Raw genomic sequence first — 18,969 nt, 5'->3', positions numbered from 1 at the left:
ACCATAGAATTTATCTTTTATATTAAGTTTAAAATACTGCACCTTTTCATTAAAATTTTTATGTTATGATTTTTATTTCGACATTTATATGTAATGCTGGTACATTTGTTGTAAATTGTTAAATAAAGTAATACATTATATACATACATTACCAATGGTTTTACTTGCCTTCTCCCTCATTGAGCCCTTATATGGTAAAAAAAGTGTTATCGAAATATGTAAAGCTGTTTCTTACTTTTTACTCGCCATGAATCCAACTACGTTCACAGCAAAAATCGTTTTAAAATCTCAACCACAGACAACAAACAGTACAAGGCGTATGGTGACAGCACTTGGCATGTTTATGCTCACTAGAGCCAAATGAATAGTTTGACAGCCAATATCTTACTTTTCATAATGCTGTTTTTCCACAGAGAGCTAAGCTCAATTGTAATATTAGGTTCATGTAAAACAGTATATTTTTTATTATCGAAGAAAGCAAACACTTGGTGGCTTGATATTATATAAACAAAAAATAATTTTCTTTGTTTTAAACCACTTTATTGAGTTATATAAATTGACCGGTTTTGGTTGCACTCAACCATCTTCTATACTAATAATAACTTAGCCAAACTTTTGATTAATTGTGTAGACAAAGAAGATACATTAAGCCACTCTGGCATCTACAAACTTATCGCAACGATTGCCCGGCAATCTATATAGGTACAACCGCGCATAACGTAAATATTCGAATAAAAGAACACATCAGGTGTTTTGACAAGTACTCGCTTTTCAGAATTTGCCACCATACATTTACATACCTATTAGTTTTTATCTTAGATTTTCTTATTATTACTTTTTATCTGTTTATTATTATATTTTATTAATGAAGTATTTTATGTATGACTACCACACAACGGGCATTAGCCTAGTGTGATAGTCAAAAGAAAATGTACTGCATCATAGTGTAAATATTTATTAAATAAAAAATTTTTAATAAAAATACTGGAGTCCAAATAATTCATAAAAATAAAATAGGAATACGTCTTAACCGCTTCTGTGCCAAGAGCGAGTTTACTCGCATTCTTGGCCGTGCCCAGCAGGCCAGCCATAGAAAAATAGCGAGTTTACTCGCTCTTCTTTGAGCCTCTGTATCATACATAATGTCCCGTTTTTTTTTTTTTTTTTTTTTTTTTTTTTTTCTTGAATATTGAATAAATTTGGTAAGTCATTTAAATATCCTTTCAAGGTGTAATGTTGTTAATTTAAAAAAATAAGATTTAAAAATGATTTATTTCGATTAAAAATTCACGGCCTGCTGTGCACATCTACACTTCTACCTACTGGCATTCAAAAGGTTAATAGTTAAGAAGCATTAGAAATATCCAAATCGTATAAAAATAATAGCCCACTTTTAAATAAACAGTTAGAATTAACAGTAAATTTTAAAGTTGTTCCCTTTGTCGCTATGTTAACCCCTACCCTTCCACCAGCCTGTCTGATGCTCTCTCCCTCTCGCTTTCTCTTTTCCTTTTTTTTTTACCTAATAATTATCCTCTGTATTTAATTTAGTTTATATTTCCATTGTCCTGAAGAAGGTTGAGTGCAACCGAAACCGGTCCACCTATAAAACTCAATAAAGTGGTTAAAAAAAGTTGTTTTTTTTCATTTATATAGTACATTTTTTATTAAAATTTATAAATGATATAAAAAAAACAGCAAAGGAACACAATATGGAATTTATTGAAGGTTAAAAGAGGCAAAAAAAATAAAAGAAACTTGTGTTGAATTAACAAATTCATAATTAAATTGTTTTCATTGTTTATTGGAATGAATAAAAGAAATGAAATGTTTAAACTCTGATCAGATCAAATAAATAAATACATTGTGTTGGCAGCACTTATCCAAAACGGGAAGCGGCAGCTATAAACCATAATATTACATTGAGGGAGCAGAATAAATGTAGAAAGACTCCCGTTGACAAAACAATCAAGCTGCTTTCAAATTGGCGGTGGTTCAATTACACATCTTTAATAACAATGTATCTATGACAATGACAGTCACACATCTAAATAACAGTTTATAATGACACATTTTTTAACAACAAATTTGTCTATGACATATTGGATACTATCTATTATGCATTTAGTATGCATCAGCTGTTAAGAAATTGTATAAAACAACTTTATGGTTAGATGCGAAAATATTATTCGAAAAAAGCATTCAATATAGTGCCCTAAATGACTGATCATCTGTTCTGAGCAATATTTAGAACGATACAATAAGACTTCTTTGTACATCCAGAAATAATAATATTATTTGCACTTGGAGTAAGCCCGTCAAATTTTAACGGGCGGCACTTACAGTCCAGAGCCAAACACAACCACAATGCGAAGGGAACAATCATTATTGAAAACCAAAACATAACTATTATACAGAAGCGAAATACAATACATAATAAAAACTCCCATGTTTTGGTCTGACTGTATCAACATACCCAAGATTGCATTTTACATATCCCTCTTAACCTAAACCAACATGCGTGCTATGGAAATAGGTCAAACGGGCAAAAAAAAAGAAGAAGAGGAACACCGTTAGGTTAGGTGAAGTTAATAGGGGAATACACAATGCGATTGTGAGCATTTCGATAGTTATGCAAAAACTAACAGTTTTATTATTGATTGCATTTTCCGTCCGTATAACCGAGATAAAACACAATCCGATACTTAAAATAATAATTTACAACTGATATAAATTTACAAGTCTTTTTCTCAAACTCGAGTCGACGGCATCCACATAATCGCAGCGGTGGTCAACAGAAACGATTGTCACAAATATCAGAAAACGATCCCAGTGGGGTCAGCGACCGTATAATAATCATTCTTTCTGTGTGTGCATCCGCCGAATCTCGTTTCAAGTCAAATAATCGAGATGATTAACCACCAACTGAGTGTAAGTCTGGACCGGTACTACATTCGGCTGAATGTGGTGGACGGCCGGTCGGTGAAGAAGTTCTTGAGAATGAGGACTTGGCCAACGGTGATGACGATGATGGCGACACTCTCACCTATGGACCACCAGTGCACCCGCTCGTTGATGTCTTCAGCGCGCTTGCGGCCCTGAGCCTCGCGCAGACGGTGGTGCGTCTGGTAGTCCAGGATCTTGTTGAGAGCCGAATGGATCTCTTGCGACGATGACTCCAGCTGGAAAAATAAATATAATTGAATTTAAATATCAAACATTTTAAGACTCGGATTAAACAAGGGAAACAGTTCAAGAGGATATGTGAGGAGAGACTGTGTATGCAATGGACGGTGGTGCTGACACCCCCGAAGGTGCTTTGTCCAAGCGATGCATTGCCGATTCCAGTAGAATAAGGGATTACAAACCTTCAACTATACGGGCACTATGGCAAGTATAATTCGGGGAATTTATTGAAGCTGAAAGATGTGGTGAACAAGAGGCAAGTTGGGAAATACTCGACCCAAGACGATTTTTTGTTAGCGCCAACTGCGTTCAGTCCTCTATTATTGTTATTTGCACCCTTTGTTTTAACCATTATTTACTATTGAGATTGAGATTTTATACATATTATACATTAAAAAAATACTGATTATTATTTAGATGAATGGACGTGTGATTTCGTCACGTTAATTAATTCCTATTAAAATAAAAAAATGTATGTTTATATTAGATCTCATTAAATACTTTAAGTATAATAAATAAAATTAAATCAACAAAACATTACGAGTTAAGCAAAACAAAAGACTCGACACATGAGATTTTTTACTATTAATAATAATATCATTTAGTCAATTTACAAAGGCACAGATAGAGTACCCTATTTGTGTGAAAATCACTTGTTTTGAGGCTAATGCGCTTTACTTAAGTTCCAGATCAATTTTTCAACAGCTGAATAAATAAAGAGTTTTTAAAAGGCCAAAATAATAAGGCGTAGGTTTCGTTTACATATTATGTACATTCAGAAGTCAGACAGTAGCAGCTCATGTTTTTAAATGAATAATTCAAATCCAATTAGATACCTATTCTTAGGACGGATTGTTGTAGTTCTGTGAAAGTCCAATGCAAGTTCTGTTATTATATCATTATAGGCCAGTCGCTTCACAAAACTGAAATAATAGCAGAACTTGAAAATTAATGTTTAAATTTGATGAATTGTTCAAATTCTGTGAAACAAACCGTCCTTAGAATTTTTCAAAGAAACATGTTTTAACCCTTGAGACGTTGTTGATTTGCACGGATCGAACCTTCTACAAGCTTCCATTTTTTCAAAGACAATAACAAGCACTATTTCGTTCTCTTTCTAACATAAAAGAAATAATTAATTTTTAGATGAGAGGAAGAGAGATAGATGCATTTTAATAATGTGCGGTCGTTCTGGGACAAATATGGTCTTAGGAGAGTATAATGCGCGCACGGCATTTGGGACTGTTTGGGTCTTAGAAGGTCCCAAGGGTTAAGTTACAGATAATAATTATTAGAGATGACAAGATTCGTAAATTGTTTTTATTTCGTAGTGCTTTCACATAAACAAAGTATTAAATTTAGTAATTCTAAACATAAATTCAAGGGGGAACAGTTTACACACGTGTTGTGTATGTTACAAAATAATGTATATGTGCTTGCTGCGCTTGGTGCTGGAGATGAAGATTATTCAAGGATCATATTACGCACATCGAGTGCGGTTTCTTCATACATGCTTTGGTTGCTCCGCATACCTAAAAGTCAATACTAATAATAAGTATTACGTATTTATTCCGAATAAAAAGCTTTAGGACTTATTTTTTATTGCTGTAAACAGCACTAAGTACTTTTTTTATTGTACAACAGAATATTTATTCCAATTACAGTACAATTTTACACAGTCATATTAGCATTTAGCTAGGTGACTCTTCAATAATTATTTTAAGTCATTTAGAGTATATATCGGTATTACAATGGAAGATGCTTTGAGGAACTAGCGTCATTGATCCCTTCGGCACCGGTGCGTAGTCGGGATACACACCAAACGCGCGCCCAACATTTGTACACGGTTGACATTTGTCACATGAGAACGGGTCGCTTCTACGATTCGTTCTTAAGTTCAACAGCTCGGCTGTGGAACGAACTGCCGGCCTCTGTGTTTCCTCCCTCCTACAACATGAGACTCTTCAAGACCCATGTTCACTCCTTCCTCTCCACACAGCATCCCCAAAGATGACATAGGCCCTGAGGGAAATTATTTTCTTCAGGGCCTCCTGTGTGGAGTTAATATAAAAAAAAAAGAGAACAGTCACTTACATCCAAATTCTTTGCAAGTTCGTTTAACAGCACCACTCCCCTCGCCATGCTATGCTTTCGACTATCGACTTCGGCTGTAGTGGTCTGGTACATATAAATCATAGCATCCCAAGAGGAATGGGCTATCGATAAAATTGTTCCAAATTTTGAAAGACATAATAGCTAGACTTGCTTTCCGCCTAGTTTCCAGACTCACAGAATTAGTTTCCTCAAGTAAGTCGATAATATGGTGCATGAACCTAGGATAGGTTCCATGCGTCCGAGTTTAGACATAACCGAGGAATTTCTTTTGGATTTGCTCTAACATTTCAATGTACTTCTGGTGGTACGGTGCCCAAACATGGCTCGCATACTCCAGCTTGCTTCTCAGTATGCCATCGAACAATGCTAACATAGCATCTTGGTAACCGCTTGCATGTCCTAATGACGAACCCAAGAAGTTTGTAGCAAGACTGAGTGAGCTGCGATATATGGTCAGGGAATTTCAGTTCGGGACCAAAGACGACACCGAGATCCTTTACGGAATTTACACGTGATAGTGTTTCGCCCTTTATCTTATAATCGTAAAATACAGTATTTAGAGAACGAGTGTAAGACATAGTGACACATTTTTTTGTGTTGAAATCTAATTTGTTTATCAACGACCATTCTGATAGTGCATCCAAATCAGCTTGCATTTTAAGAGAATCTTGTTGGGAGCTTATTTCCATCAGAATTTTAAGGTCATCTGCAAACAGTAGACATTTACTATTCTTAACATAGCTTTGGATTTCATTTATTAGTATTAGAAACAACAGCGGTCCGAGGTTAGAAACTTGAGGAATTCCAGATTTCGCTGGGAATTTTTTCGAATTATGTCCATTTACCGAAACAAATTCGTTTCTGAATTTTAAATATGATGAGAAAAAGTTTAGTGTTGGTAGGTCGAAGCCTAGTTTAAACATTTTCCTCAGTAGGATATCATGATACTGCAAATTTAATGATACCATCCCATTCTTACGAGACTTTACACACTCAAGACACGACGCGACGCAAGGAGTGAGTCGAAATACATATACATTCTCAATGCTCGAATATCTATGCATTGCATAAACGTAAAACCGTATACCCACAGATGCCAGCAACAGTGTGGATTCTAAGTTTCGTCTGCATCCACAAAGTTTGAAGGTATTTAAATTTCTCCCGAGCGTATTCAGTCCCGCCTGCCTAGATCTTTGAATGCCTAATACGTATTTGCCAACAGCATCCATTGCAAAAAAAAGACGATTTTAATGCTTATGGGTAACTAATGAGAAACTAGCTTTAACTGTAAAATGCGCAGAATAGAACGCAAACCCCTTTACGAAACATGTGGATTTGTTTGCGTGATGCATTTCGACAGTTTGACTTGAATAACTGTTTTGAAGCCGAATTATCAATTGAAAAGTTGAACAAATACGGCCATACACATAAAGATAAAATTGCAAGGAAAAGTGATATTGGGAAACAAAATTAATTGACTGTTTTATTGCGCGTATAATGCAATAGTTGTAAAAGTCAATAATAAATGCCAGTATGTGTATTTGGCTCGCTATTTAATATCTTATGTATAATCTTGCTACAAATACCATATATATACAGTTAGCAAATCCATAAAAGTAATCACCTTGGTAAGAATAACTCAGATAATACATTTCAAGTGTTAGTTCTAAATATTTAGTAGCATTTTTACAATCTTACTAATATTTTTAAATAGAATATTTATAGAAAATAACCGGTTTCTCGGAGAAATAATATTGATAGTTCCAGTGACAGCAAAGGAACTCATTCTACGTAACCAGGACAGGAATATTAACCATCTCTAGGTTAATCTTTTAAGACCGGGTTGTTGTATAAGATCTAAAGCCTTGTTAATTCAAAATATCATAATTTCTCTGTGTTTAGGTCAAAGGAATTATTACATAGAAACATAAAAAGCTTTTTTTTATTCTCTACACTATGAAATTTGTGATTATGATGCATATATCCTTAGAAGCAAAGATTCTTAAATAATATTTTAAAAGACTAACAAATAATTTCGTAATTTATTTTTGAAGTATGATGTCATGTTGCGCTTCCTCCTTCATTAGTCACAGTGTCCTGTTGTTGGACACTGTAATGCTGTCCGAAACGTTGGTAAAGAAGAGGAGGAAGCGCAACACAGTATCATACCCCAAAAATAAATCACCATAATACTTTTGGCCATGAAAATTTCAAATCATATAAAACGTATTTGCCAAAAATGTGGTGTTAGGACCCATTCTCACTGTCGGCACGGCACATGTTAGAATGACAAGGCACATGTTAGAACGACAAGGCAACAAGTGTGAACAGCTCCACACAAACCTATGAGCGAGCATTTTTAATGGTATCGGATTGCACCAATTGATAGATTTAAGCTAGATTGTAGGAGCCATATTAATAAAAAAGAAAGGCAATAAATGAAAAAAGTTAAAATGTATGTGTATAATTAGACATTTGTAAACTTCAATGTACAAATGGCTAAAATAAAATAGACGTGAACAGTTCCATATTACCTCTACAGCCACTAGGGCATCCGATTTTCAAACGGAACGACTTCTGATTTTTAAACCGAAGTGGGAACGTGCCCTTTTCTTTTATTATTTATTGTAGAGTGAATACGGTTAAAGTGAACACTCATTCCTTTAACAGTAACCCGGTCCCTTTTATAAAATTCACCAGGGTTGCCTTTGCATATGAGGCTACGTCTTCTGGCTCCACAATGTGTTTTCCCAAGTCTTATCTAATCTATCCACTCCCCCTTTGTTCCCTGAAAGCCCCACGAGGGAAAAGGGCAATCATCTCTCCTCTCCACTCCTCCTTTTCCTGCAGTTGTTTCCTGGAGGCCCAGGCAGAGGGATTATTTGAATGGTCCCATTTTTCGTCCCACAAGTATTTAGGGAAATAGAAGGTCCACTCCAGCAGAGCCCCGAGTGCTGGAGTAAGGTCTAAATACTCCGAGATGCGATCCTGTTTCTCGGAGGCACCGATCGCGACACTGTTCCCCAGGTCATTACGCATGAGCACGATAGCTCACACCTTAGCTTGGGATGGCTATTGCAGGTTGTGTTTCCACTCCCTGAGCGATGGGCCCTTAGTGTACAAATTATCGATATCAAACATCGAATCACTGAAAATATATACATATGTACGTACATAAATGTAACAAAGACAATAGTTTAAAATGCTAAAATCACGTCTTTAGCTATTCTAACGACAAAACAATTCCAGAATTAGGGGATTGAACCATGACCGACAGAAGGAAATTTATAATTTAAGCAAAAACAACACTTTGATCATGGAGATTTACTTCTTTTTTTAGGACATGCACAGCTTACACTCAGTGCGCAGATCCTAGACATGGAAGTGGTATTAAGTACAGTGTCTATTTACCTGCGTGAGGACGGTGGCATGTTCCCCAACTCCCGGCAGAGCGGGCTCAGGGCCGGCCTGGAAATCCATGTAGACTATTTTATGTGAAAATGTGCTAAACTCGTTGCTAAAGCACGCTGAGTAAATACCTGGAAAAAGATAAAAGATCATTAAGTGGCTTCTAAGAAAGAAATGTATTCCCTGGATTATGAAGGCATTGATAGAGAGAGACATCACACGTTTGTAAGATCCTCAGGTATGGGATGATTGATATTTTACTTGCTCAATAAATATACCTACTGGCTAATTAAATTTATTTTCTTATACTTAGGTAAAGACAAGTGCTTTACAATAGTGTGAGTGAGGATGATATAAAAGTGTGTTAAATCTACAGTGGTTTGTCCCGTAAAGATTGTTGTAATGCATAAAACAATTTTTTTTCAATCGACTACCTGAAGAAATTAGAAACATTAATGATAACATCCAAATAATAAACACTGTGAAAAAATATTTTAAAGACAAACTTACAAAAAATAAAAATGTTTCCAATTGAATTAATCTTAAGAATAACTCATCTCAATTAGTTTCCTTAAGTAACATTCCATTCTTCAAATAAGTTTAAAATCATTTTATTTTTAATTACTTACTTACTGTAATAAAACAATGTACACTCCTCTTCCAGCCACAAGCTAATGCTTCTATGGAAGAGGGGTCTTGAAATATTTGATCATATATTGTAACAAATAAACAGAAATGTACTTATATAATAAACAAAAAAAAAAATTTACAACACAAAAAAAAGATCTCTTGCAATAAGGCCTGAACTCCACTGTGATTTCTAGCTGCTTGATTAATCGCAGCGACCGAAAATCTAGTGCAAGTTATTTATTCGCATGTGTGTGCACCTGCGAGTTTTATTTTTGCGATTGAACAATCTGGCCACCAGAAATCGCAGTGGAGTCGAGACCTATCTTCAATAAAATTATATAAACTTGAAAAACAATAGTGAAAATAATATATATTAAAATTAATCGCGTTCGAAATTTCTATAGTTTGTAGGGACCTTAAAGACACACATATGTAACAGAGCGAGAGGGTAATTTATTTGGACCAGCAACATTGTCGAAATATCGGTAGCCGAGGAACTCACCGGCAAGACAGGGCAATAATAGGCAATAAACAACAAAATGGCAATCTTAACGTCAGTACCTGTTGCTGTAAAAAGTCAGTTGTTTACCACAACCTTAAGGTTTCAGACATGCGTTTACATAAGATGGCCTTTATGGTCAAGAGGTAAGGCTCTCGAATAGCAAGCCGAAGGTGGCGGGTTCAAATCCCGGCACGCGCAATTAAATTTTATTTGATTAATTTGTTTATTTCACAATTTATTAATTTAAAATAATATATAGTACACATGTGGCACGTTCCAGAATTGAAGTAAACTCTCAGTATTGCCCTAGTGTAAGACCACCATTCAGAATTGAAACATTGTTTGAAATGGCTTTAGCCGTGTTTGGTGACCAGATCTGAATAGCCACGTACACCCCTGTCTTCCAATTCCCCATTTCCTTCCCCTTCCCACTACCTACAGCTTCACAACATACCCCAATTGGGGATGCCGTAGTATCACTGGCTCCAGACGGTTGGGAGCAGTTGGAAAAACGAAAGATTATTTTACAATAATGACTCTAAAATAAACTCATAAAAGATATTATTTTTAGAGCAATGATACAAGTAAATATATAACTTCAGAGATCTTGCATAATATTTAATTGATGTATTCTGACCTCTAAAGATATTACGTAGCTGTGAAAATGATAATTTAAAAAATGTATTAATCAAGACTTTTAAATGTTTAGTGATTAGATCTATGTAAATAGTCATCGAATGACATGAAGATTATTTTTTCCTGATTTCACATCTTATATTTCAAACTAGCTGTACCCCGCCATGCGTTGTTGTGGCTCTGTCTGTCTGTGCAGATACAGAAGCAATATCGCGTTTTTATTTTACTTCCAACAGATGACACTTAAAAAAAAAAGAGCATTTTTTATCCTGTCACAGGTGAAATCTATATGATATAGGTTTATAAAACACACGCGTATTAGAATGCAATGTTGGGTCAAAATTTCAAAGCAATCGGTGGTGAAGAGATTTTGAACAAACAAACATTTTTATTTATATAGATGAAGTAACAGATTCCAGGAAATCTACATAAAATAATGAACTATTAATAACAGTACTATAACATGTCAAATGTGACACTGTCAAATGTGACACTGTCAAAAGTGACACTGTCAAAAGTGACACTGTCAAAAGTGACACTGTCAAATGTTACAATGTCAAATGTGGTAATGTCAATTTTCATTTTCTGCTTCACGGCTCGACACATCTAGTAGTGATGGTTTGATGAGGTGTAAAATAAAAGCATGGCTTACCGTCAACAGGTGCCACAAAGGTGTGTGAATCAAACTGCATTTTGATCTGCTTGTAGAGCACCTCCTTTGTAGGAGATTCCAGGATGACGTCAACGTCATATTGTCCTCCCGTTACTACCTGTGAAGAGAATAAACAATATTAAAATATTAGTTTGCTTTCCGAATAGAAATGATAGTAATTTCAGAGATTTAAAGAGATTATACGAGCAACGACGAACGGCCCTCGATATAATATATCCAGAGATGGGCTTTATTTCAAATAAATCCATTTCAAATGGAAATGCAAAATGGGTATTTTCCATTTTGCATTTTAAATGCTTTTCGCAATGCATTTTCCATTTTAAATGCTTTTTGCAACATTCTTCCTACTATCTCCACTCATCTGTTTTTCATAAGCCCCAAATATCAGTCGGTCCTCAACCTCGCTATGAGAGATAATTTACATTTGTCAAGTGGCAATTGAGTGATACCATTACAAAAAATACTGATTCAAATACTGAACATGGGGCCATGACGCTGTAATATTAAATGTTAGATAGCAGTTTCTATGTTTTTACGTTGGCAACATTAGTCCCGCGCAAATTTTTTGTGGTTTCATAATCTGTAGTCGTGGTGTTTTTGAATTTACCATCATGTAATATGTTTGTTCTACATTGATGTCCATTATTAAATTACAAAATTGTTTAAACATTCAATAATTATTTTAATTGTTTGACCTGAGAAACCATTTTGCATTTTCAATGCATTTTGAAAATAGGTATTTTGCATTTGAAATGCTTTTCTAAAAAACCATTTTGCATTTTGCATTTTCAAATGGAAAAGTTTTGACCCATTTCCATTTTGCATTTCAAATGGTTTTGGGTACCCATTTTGCACATCTCTGTAAATATCACATGGCTTTAGAAATGCTCGGTGACAAGATCTGAATATCCAAGTAATGTCTAACCTTCCCCGTTTCTTTTTCTATAATACTGTTTTGCCCCAGCTCCGGACAGACTAACCTAATGTAAACAGTAATTCGGAGACAAGACAATGAACCAAGACACTGTCCCAGAGATAGATGGGCAAGCTATCACTGCAGGATAGTGGCTTACTCCCACCAACGCGTCCGGCCGCGTGTAAACGCATTTTTACAAGACAGTAGGACATAGCCAGTCGCTCCGCACGTACTGTCTCGGTTTTCGGCGCTCGAATATCTTATTTCAGCTTAAAAATGCTGCGTAAATGGAACACTACATTACATCTTGGTATAAAAGATCGATAGAATGATAAAATTTTTAGTGAACTCGCTTGTAACACGTGTCGTTGTGTATCCATTTTGATAGCATTCTGTGATAGAATTGTATTATTGTCCTATTGTTATGCACTGCGCAGTCGAGACAATTCAAGGAGAAATGACAGGACACTATTGTATTGTCTTCTGTATTGTCCTCGTGTAATCCCGGCATTAATCCCACTAGCTCTGGACAGTTGTGCGGTTAACATATTTAAAAAAATTGCATAGTAGGACTCTTGAGAGATCCGTCGTAAGCATTGATGTATTATACTAGATTAGCCCTGTCTAGTTAAATTCATTTTAAAAATAACGCCACGTAGCGTACGCCACAAATATAGAGATGAACTTAACAACCCAACTCTGTTTAAACTCCTTGTACAAGCGTTCAAACTCGTAAGCGAAACCATGAAGATTTTGTTGTCAGAGGTGTTGTAATATGGACATAATTCAAATTTAAATATTTGGAACTGGGTTATTTTTGTGATTGAAAAAATGAACCTGCCCAGCATAGCTGAGAAGCAAAATAGCTTACTCTAGACCAACAAAAGGTAAAACGCAATGCACAGTGCCCATTTCGCATTGCGACACAGTGCGTGGGCCTTTTCATAAATGTGCACGTGAACCATACCAAAATTGTGTTGGGGTTATTTTTAAATGAATATGCCCTGTCTAGTCTAATTTAGTCTATGGTCGTAAGCCATTTTGCCTCAACTAAGCATGTTTAACAATTACGCCTAACAATGACTATTTACAAAACTCTTATTTTACAAAATAAAAGAGTAAAATTCATAGTTTTACAACACCAAGAACCAACACCATTGAAAACATTCAAAATTCTGGTATTTTCTGTCTTTTTCGTTTTCATGCAAGACATATGAGAAGGAGGAGAATTAAGCACGATTTGAATTAACTTAATTTTGTTCACGTAACGTCGAGTTCGATTGTTTTGCATATCCAATGACATTATAGGAATTGATTTAGCATTATTATGACAGGACAAATAAAATTTAAGAAAGTAGATACAGCGGTGCTTAAGCTGCTGGATTGATAGTACATAGATGATCAATCGAAATATAATATAATGGCATATTTTAATAAAAAAATTTATTATTTAAGAAATAAACAGTACATAGATAAAATGATTGGTAAACAGTTCACAAGGTTTTCGAAATAATTACAAGGATCGGTACCAATGACCATGTCTCTATGAAATTTGGCGATTGATTGTATACATTTTAATGGGCGGGGTTTAGTACGTGCTAGGGAATAATTTGAGATAATGGGGCTAACAGATTACGCTATAAGTTCAAAGCGTTTTATATAACTCCATATTGGTCGCCACACAATCCCATACAGACCTGTCATACCTAAAAGGATGATGTGTTATAAGTGTGGGTGTGGCGACGATATGAGCTGTGATCTGCTAGCCAGGAGATATTTTTAAATTATGCGAGGGGGTCAGAACAATTTACGGAGCGCCGTAATTACGCTCTGTCATCTGTCAAAGTGACAGATCCCATATAAAGAAATGATATTCAGCGGCAGTTTCCCCAATTGATCTGACTCCCTCATCTGAGGAAGATTATAGAGTAGTGTGTCACCCCAACATATAATATGTATATAGCGTAATGTGTCTAAGGCTTAACAAACAATACATAAAAAAATACTGTGTGTGGCAAGCCTACGCACGACGGAAGTGAAACTTTTAGTATTCTTCTCTCTCTCTTTTCATTTCATATTATTATTATTCAGAATGCTGTACATTATAGTTTTAAAAAGCATAAATTTATTTATAGGCGTTTTGTTAACAAATGAACGCTTAACTAGATTCCTAATATTGACATATTTATAAGTAGCATGTGATAAAAAAAAATTAAAAGTTATAAAAATATGGGATTCGAACCCGGGTCCTGCATAAAGAGTGTTGAACGCTCTGCCTCTAGACCACGAGGAGAGGTATCTCGCGCGACGAGAACCGCGTATAACGTGTACTCCTCAATTGACTTTTAACGTGTAAATTTTCGTTTTCAAACACGGCAAATGAATAATATCACATAACGTCTCGTTAACGCTTTATATAGGGTCGAATAGAAGATATATCGGCAGTGTGAAGTCATATCTGTTGTTTTTAAAAATATTTCCGTATATTAATTAATAATGGGTGTGTTTTTTACTAAAAAAACTTGTCACGCACGTCTGCGAGAATAATTAGTCGCGTTATCGGTCTTGATTAGTAATTTTAATGATTCAAAATAAAAATAATTAATCAAAATACCGAGCGACTCTACCGGCTCGATTTGTAAGCTATATTTCGACAAAAATATCATATAGGTACCGACCGTTAATTCTTACCAATTACTCGAGTGAACACCTGCCGGTCTAGAGTCTCACTAAATGGATTTAGACATTTCGGGAGACTATTGGTTAAAATTAACAAATTTATGTAATTTTAAAAAAAAATTATTTAAAAAAATGTAGATATTTTCTTATATGTATGCCTGACAAAGTCGCAGCACGAGAGCATTTTATCACTTTTCCTCGTATTAAAAAAATCACAAAAAGAAAAAAAAATTTAGTTAAAGCGGGGATCGAACCTCGGTTCTTTACGACGACAATCGGGCGCTCTGCCTCTAGACCGCGAAGCTGAGTTTGGAGAGTGACCTAAACTAGGTATATAATATTAGCTAGGCTCCTATAGCGAAATGATCCCCGTTTTTCGTGACGGTCATGAGTCGGTTTTACTCCGGTCCTCGAAAATGCATAACGCGCGTAAAGAAGTTTCACTTCAAAAAATTATGTAGGACTGATGTCATAGTTTATTCAAAGTATACTCAAACCCTCCTGGTGCCAAAAATATGGTCACTTGGATTGCCTACAGCTCGTCGAAATGATTCCCAGATTTCATGTTAGTGCAAGTCTATTAATTTGGATGACTATGGTTGGGACAAAGATTATTGAATGTTTGTAGATCACGGGAAATGGGTGAGTTTCTGCAGCGTTTAGTTGTTCAACATGTAAAATAGTTAGGTGAGGCGGGGCGGATAGGTTTACATGATATGTTAAGGTTTATTTGAGACAGGATTTCAGGGCATTATTATTATTACATACAATATAACACTCATTAAATGGTTGATGATTATTATAGTGGCAATTTGTTAGTTATATATTGTTTTTATGGGTATTTAAGTGTTTTTTTTTTACATTTACTTAATTATAATGTGGAAAATATTTTCCCTCAGAGACTACGTCATCTTTAGGGATGTTGTGTGGAGGGTCTCTTTAGGGGGAGGAGGGAGTGGACATGGATCTTGAAGAGACCCACGTTGTAGGAGGGAAGAAACACGGAAGTCGGCAAATTGTTCCATAGTATTAATCTCAAGTGACCTCCCAGGTAAGTATGGTCCTGTATATTATCTGCCTGTACAGAATATAAATAAATAATAATATATTTACATTTTAACGCAACATCACCTTCATTGGTCAAATGAATTGTACACAAATAGATTTAAGTAACTCTTTACCTAACCTAACCGCTGCACTTTTGGAGGCGGATTATTGAAATTAAACTCTGTTTCAATAATTATATACTCTGTTTCAATAATTATAAACTTAAAATAGGTTATTAGGTTCGTAGTTCAGGTTAATTAAGTAATTTAAACATATTTAGATTGAAACAAAACTTTCTCAAGTGCCACTACATACTAAAAAAGACCAAAATTTTTATCTTTGATTAAAAATGGAATTATAATGCATCTTCTTCCATCTCTCCCGACGCAAAGAGTTGTTTTTTATAGTAATTAAGTTGAAACGAAGCATAATTTCAGTGTCTATTAAAAGTGTGGTGGTTAGGGAAATATTTACTTATGTTATTACTGTATTAGTGATGGAATAACCGGTTCATGCAATCTGTTAGCCATAAGTTGTAATAAAAGTTTGTCCAGTCTTATAGTTAGTTATAAGATAGAGTATTATATATTTGTACAGCACCCTTGAGGTGATTTTCATCACTCAAAATTAACCAAATACTATTATTATTTTTATCCAATGGAGCGATGGGAGTTCGCTTTTCCATTTAAGGCGAAGCTTAATGCCAAATCACTATTTTGATAAATCTTTATAACGAATTGGTGTACATTATGAATACCAAAAAATATGCTTTAGATAAATTGAAGGTTTTTCTATCGTTTCGCTTGAGTAGAAAACAAATAAATAAATAAATTACTCAATAAAAAATATAAATGTAAACTAAAAAAAAATGTTTTTTCTAAGAAATGTATGAACGCATAAAGGAAACAACTTTAAAAAAAATACAGTATTATAGCTAATATTATCTGTGACAGTTTCACTTAAATTAAAATTATTTACAAAATAAATAAAAACCAGTTTTGTGCTTGACATCGAACGTTTCTAGACTCCATTTGTCAAGCGATTTTAATGCCTATTACCTACTATATAAGGTATACCAAGAATATACACATTTTTGGCTTGTAGCTTCCTTTTAATTAATATCATTCCTCAAAATATTAATATGGAAACATATATGAACTTACTGCGGTTAAAGTCCAATGAATCCACCTAGATTTCACCGTTTAACCCATATATTTAGGTTCTATAAATTTGGCACATTATGGCAGGCGATCGCTCATTTCGTTTTCGCAAACTAGCCACAATATGTAGGAAGGACTTAGATATCATCTGTATTTTCAAAATAATTAGCATTATGATTGACTTACCTACTTTGTTGCAACTCATCCATTTCAACATCCCTTTCTGAAGACTCAGAATTAATAATGATTTGCTTTTCCTCAATCAACACTCCACACATTATGGATACTATTCACTAATCTCAAGAATGGCCAGATTTTTCAACTTCAGTCAGGACTTGAGTAGACAAATCGGATTTTTTGGTGTACGCCTAAATGATTTTTGAGTCATTACGCAAGTAATATTTTGTATTGATATGGCAGAAGTCGTGAACTCCATCAAAACCTTGATCCCGTCTTGACTTGACATTATCTCTATTTTTTTTATACCCTATTTTTATCATAGCATTTATTGTAAAATTTCTCCTTTTATAAACTTTGTGTAATATGTAATGTGTTAATTTGGACTTGGTCCGTTAGTAAATAAATATGCCAAAAATAGTTCGAGTGGTTAATGTGTTATTTATCTAAAATGTAATTAAATATAATTTTTAACGTGTTTTTATTATTATTTATAGTAAGATTTGCGTAAATAAGGCATCTTCACTTATTTGTGTTTCTTATTTCGTTGTAAAAGCGCCCTTTAGGTGATTTTTCACAAATCTGAATTATAAAAAATTTTGGATCGTTTATTACACTTTATACTTATAACTTTATAGCTATGTAAATGGCACATGTATGTTTTTACCGTATAATTTTTAAAAATAAATAATTACTTATGAGTTTCACTCCTATTGAGCCAAGGCAGAGTTAAAATGCAACATTTTACAACAGCTGATAGAAATTTCCACGTTAATCCGTCCATTTAAGATCTGAAGCCACAGAAATGTAAAAATAATTGGTATCACAGCCTGACTGCACTTATTCGTTTTTCATAGTCGACATAAGCATCATAATGATCTGGTCGTAACTACAAAACTACGCATGGTTGGCATCTATCTTAGATTAAAAGTTAGGTCCTTTTTCAACTATACGCATTTGAATAAAGAAACAAAGAATGATTTTAAGATGAAGACCTCAGTTCATGTTCACAAATTGACATACAAGCACCCAAAGCCATTATTCATCTGATTTTATGTATAAAATGTATGAGGAAAATATCAAAGTATGTAATTGGTAGTAGTTGGCGCATGGGTTTTAAAAGCTATCAGACTTAAATTTAAATAATTTGTCAGAGTAAAGTAAAATTATAAAAATGTAAATTTGAGTGCACACATAAAACAGTAATTATTTGAGCTGGTAGTAATGTATATGACTAACCAAACAATTGACATTAAACAATGTAAACGGACAATATATCACTGCGAATGGCTTTTATGTGGATTAAATTAGCCATCAGAAAAGATTTTGAATGTTATAAGCCTATAAAATCATTATTTGGCAGAAAAGTACGTTACCTGAAATTCCAAAGTAGCCGATGTATTTTTCTGAATTTCTTGGTAAAAACATTCCCTTGCATTGTCCGGCAATTCGAATGTCAACTCCACGCCGCCAGAATAATCTAATTGCAAAAGCGATATGAACAGAAAACACCCCGTCCAGATCTTCATTTTCTACAAATTTCTGTTATCAAGACAAGACAGAATTTTGACACATAATACACCACCACCAACCTGAACTGAGCGGTTTATCTTTTGAACGTGGCCGGAAGCATAGACTGAACCATGAAATGCGCCAAGTTCAAATTTATAAGATTATTGTACTTTTTTGATCTAAAACCAAAAATGTTATTATTTTTATAACTTTTATAATTCAAGATTTATTTTTTGATTTTTTAAATTTATGTTTAAAGAGTAAATTAAAATATTTTTGCGAAAAAGTTAAAAAATATAATGACCTACCGATAATGACCGGAATGTGA

The 18,969-nt window shown here is 34.4% G+C and overlaps 1 protein-coding gene across 1 annotated transcript; it reads right to left on the bottom strand.

Moving 5' to 3' along the window:
• Window positions 1-43: 43 nt before the first annotated feature.
• On the bottom strand, window positions 44-18,728 carry p24-1 (transmembrane emp24 domain-containing protein). Its single transcript, XM_089639685.1, has 4 exons — window positions 18,506-18,728; window positions 11,130-11,247; window positions 8,713-8,840; window positions 44-3,182 (listed from the first exon to the last, which is right to left on the bottom strand). Exons 1-4 carry the CDS (start codon window positions 18,656-18,658, stop codon window positions 2,949-2,951), a joined length of 633 nt encoding a protein of 210 aa, XP_089495811.1. The 5' UTR covers window positions 18,659-18,728; the 3' UTR covers window positions 44-2,948.
• Between the last annotated feature and the right edge of the window lie 241 nt (window positions 18,729-18,969).

This window comes from Hesperophylax consimilis, chromosome 14, assembly GCF_061612785.1.
Source record: "Hesperophylax consimilis isolate HC1 chromosome 14, BYU_Hcon_1.0, whole genome shotgun sequence".
NCBI classification, from domain to species: domain Eukaryota; kingdom Metazoa; phylum Arthropoda; class Insecta; order Trichoptera; family Limnephilidae; genus Hesperophylax; species Hesperophylax consimilis.
The sequence above is the reverse complement of the archived record's forward strand: the minus strand, read 5'-3'. Positions and strand labels throughout refer to the sequence as shown.

Bases quoted from the DNA above. Each gene is read 5' to 3' on its own strand.
- p24-1 (XM_089639685.1), bottom strand. From the start codon at position 18,658: ATGAAGATCTGGACGGGGTGTTTTCTGTTCATATCGCTTTTGCAATTA. The intron at 8,841-11,129 runs GTAAGCCATGCT...ATCTTTTTCCAG, and splicing joins CTTTGTGGCACCTGTTGACG to GTATTTACTCAGCGTGCTTT. The intron at 3,183-8,712 runs GTAAATAGACAC...TTATTTTTCCAG, and splicing joins ATGCCACCGTCCTCACGCAG to CTGGAGTCATCGTCGCAAGA.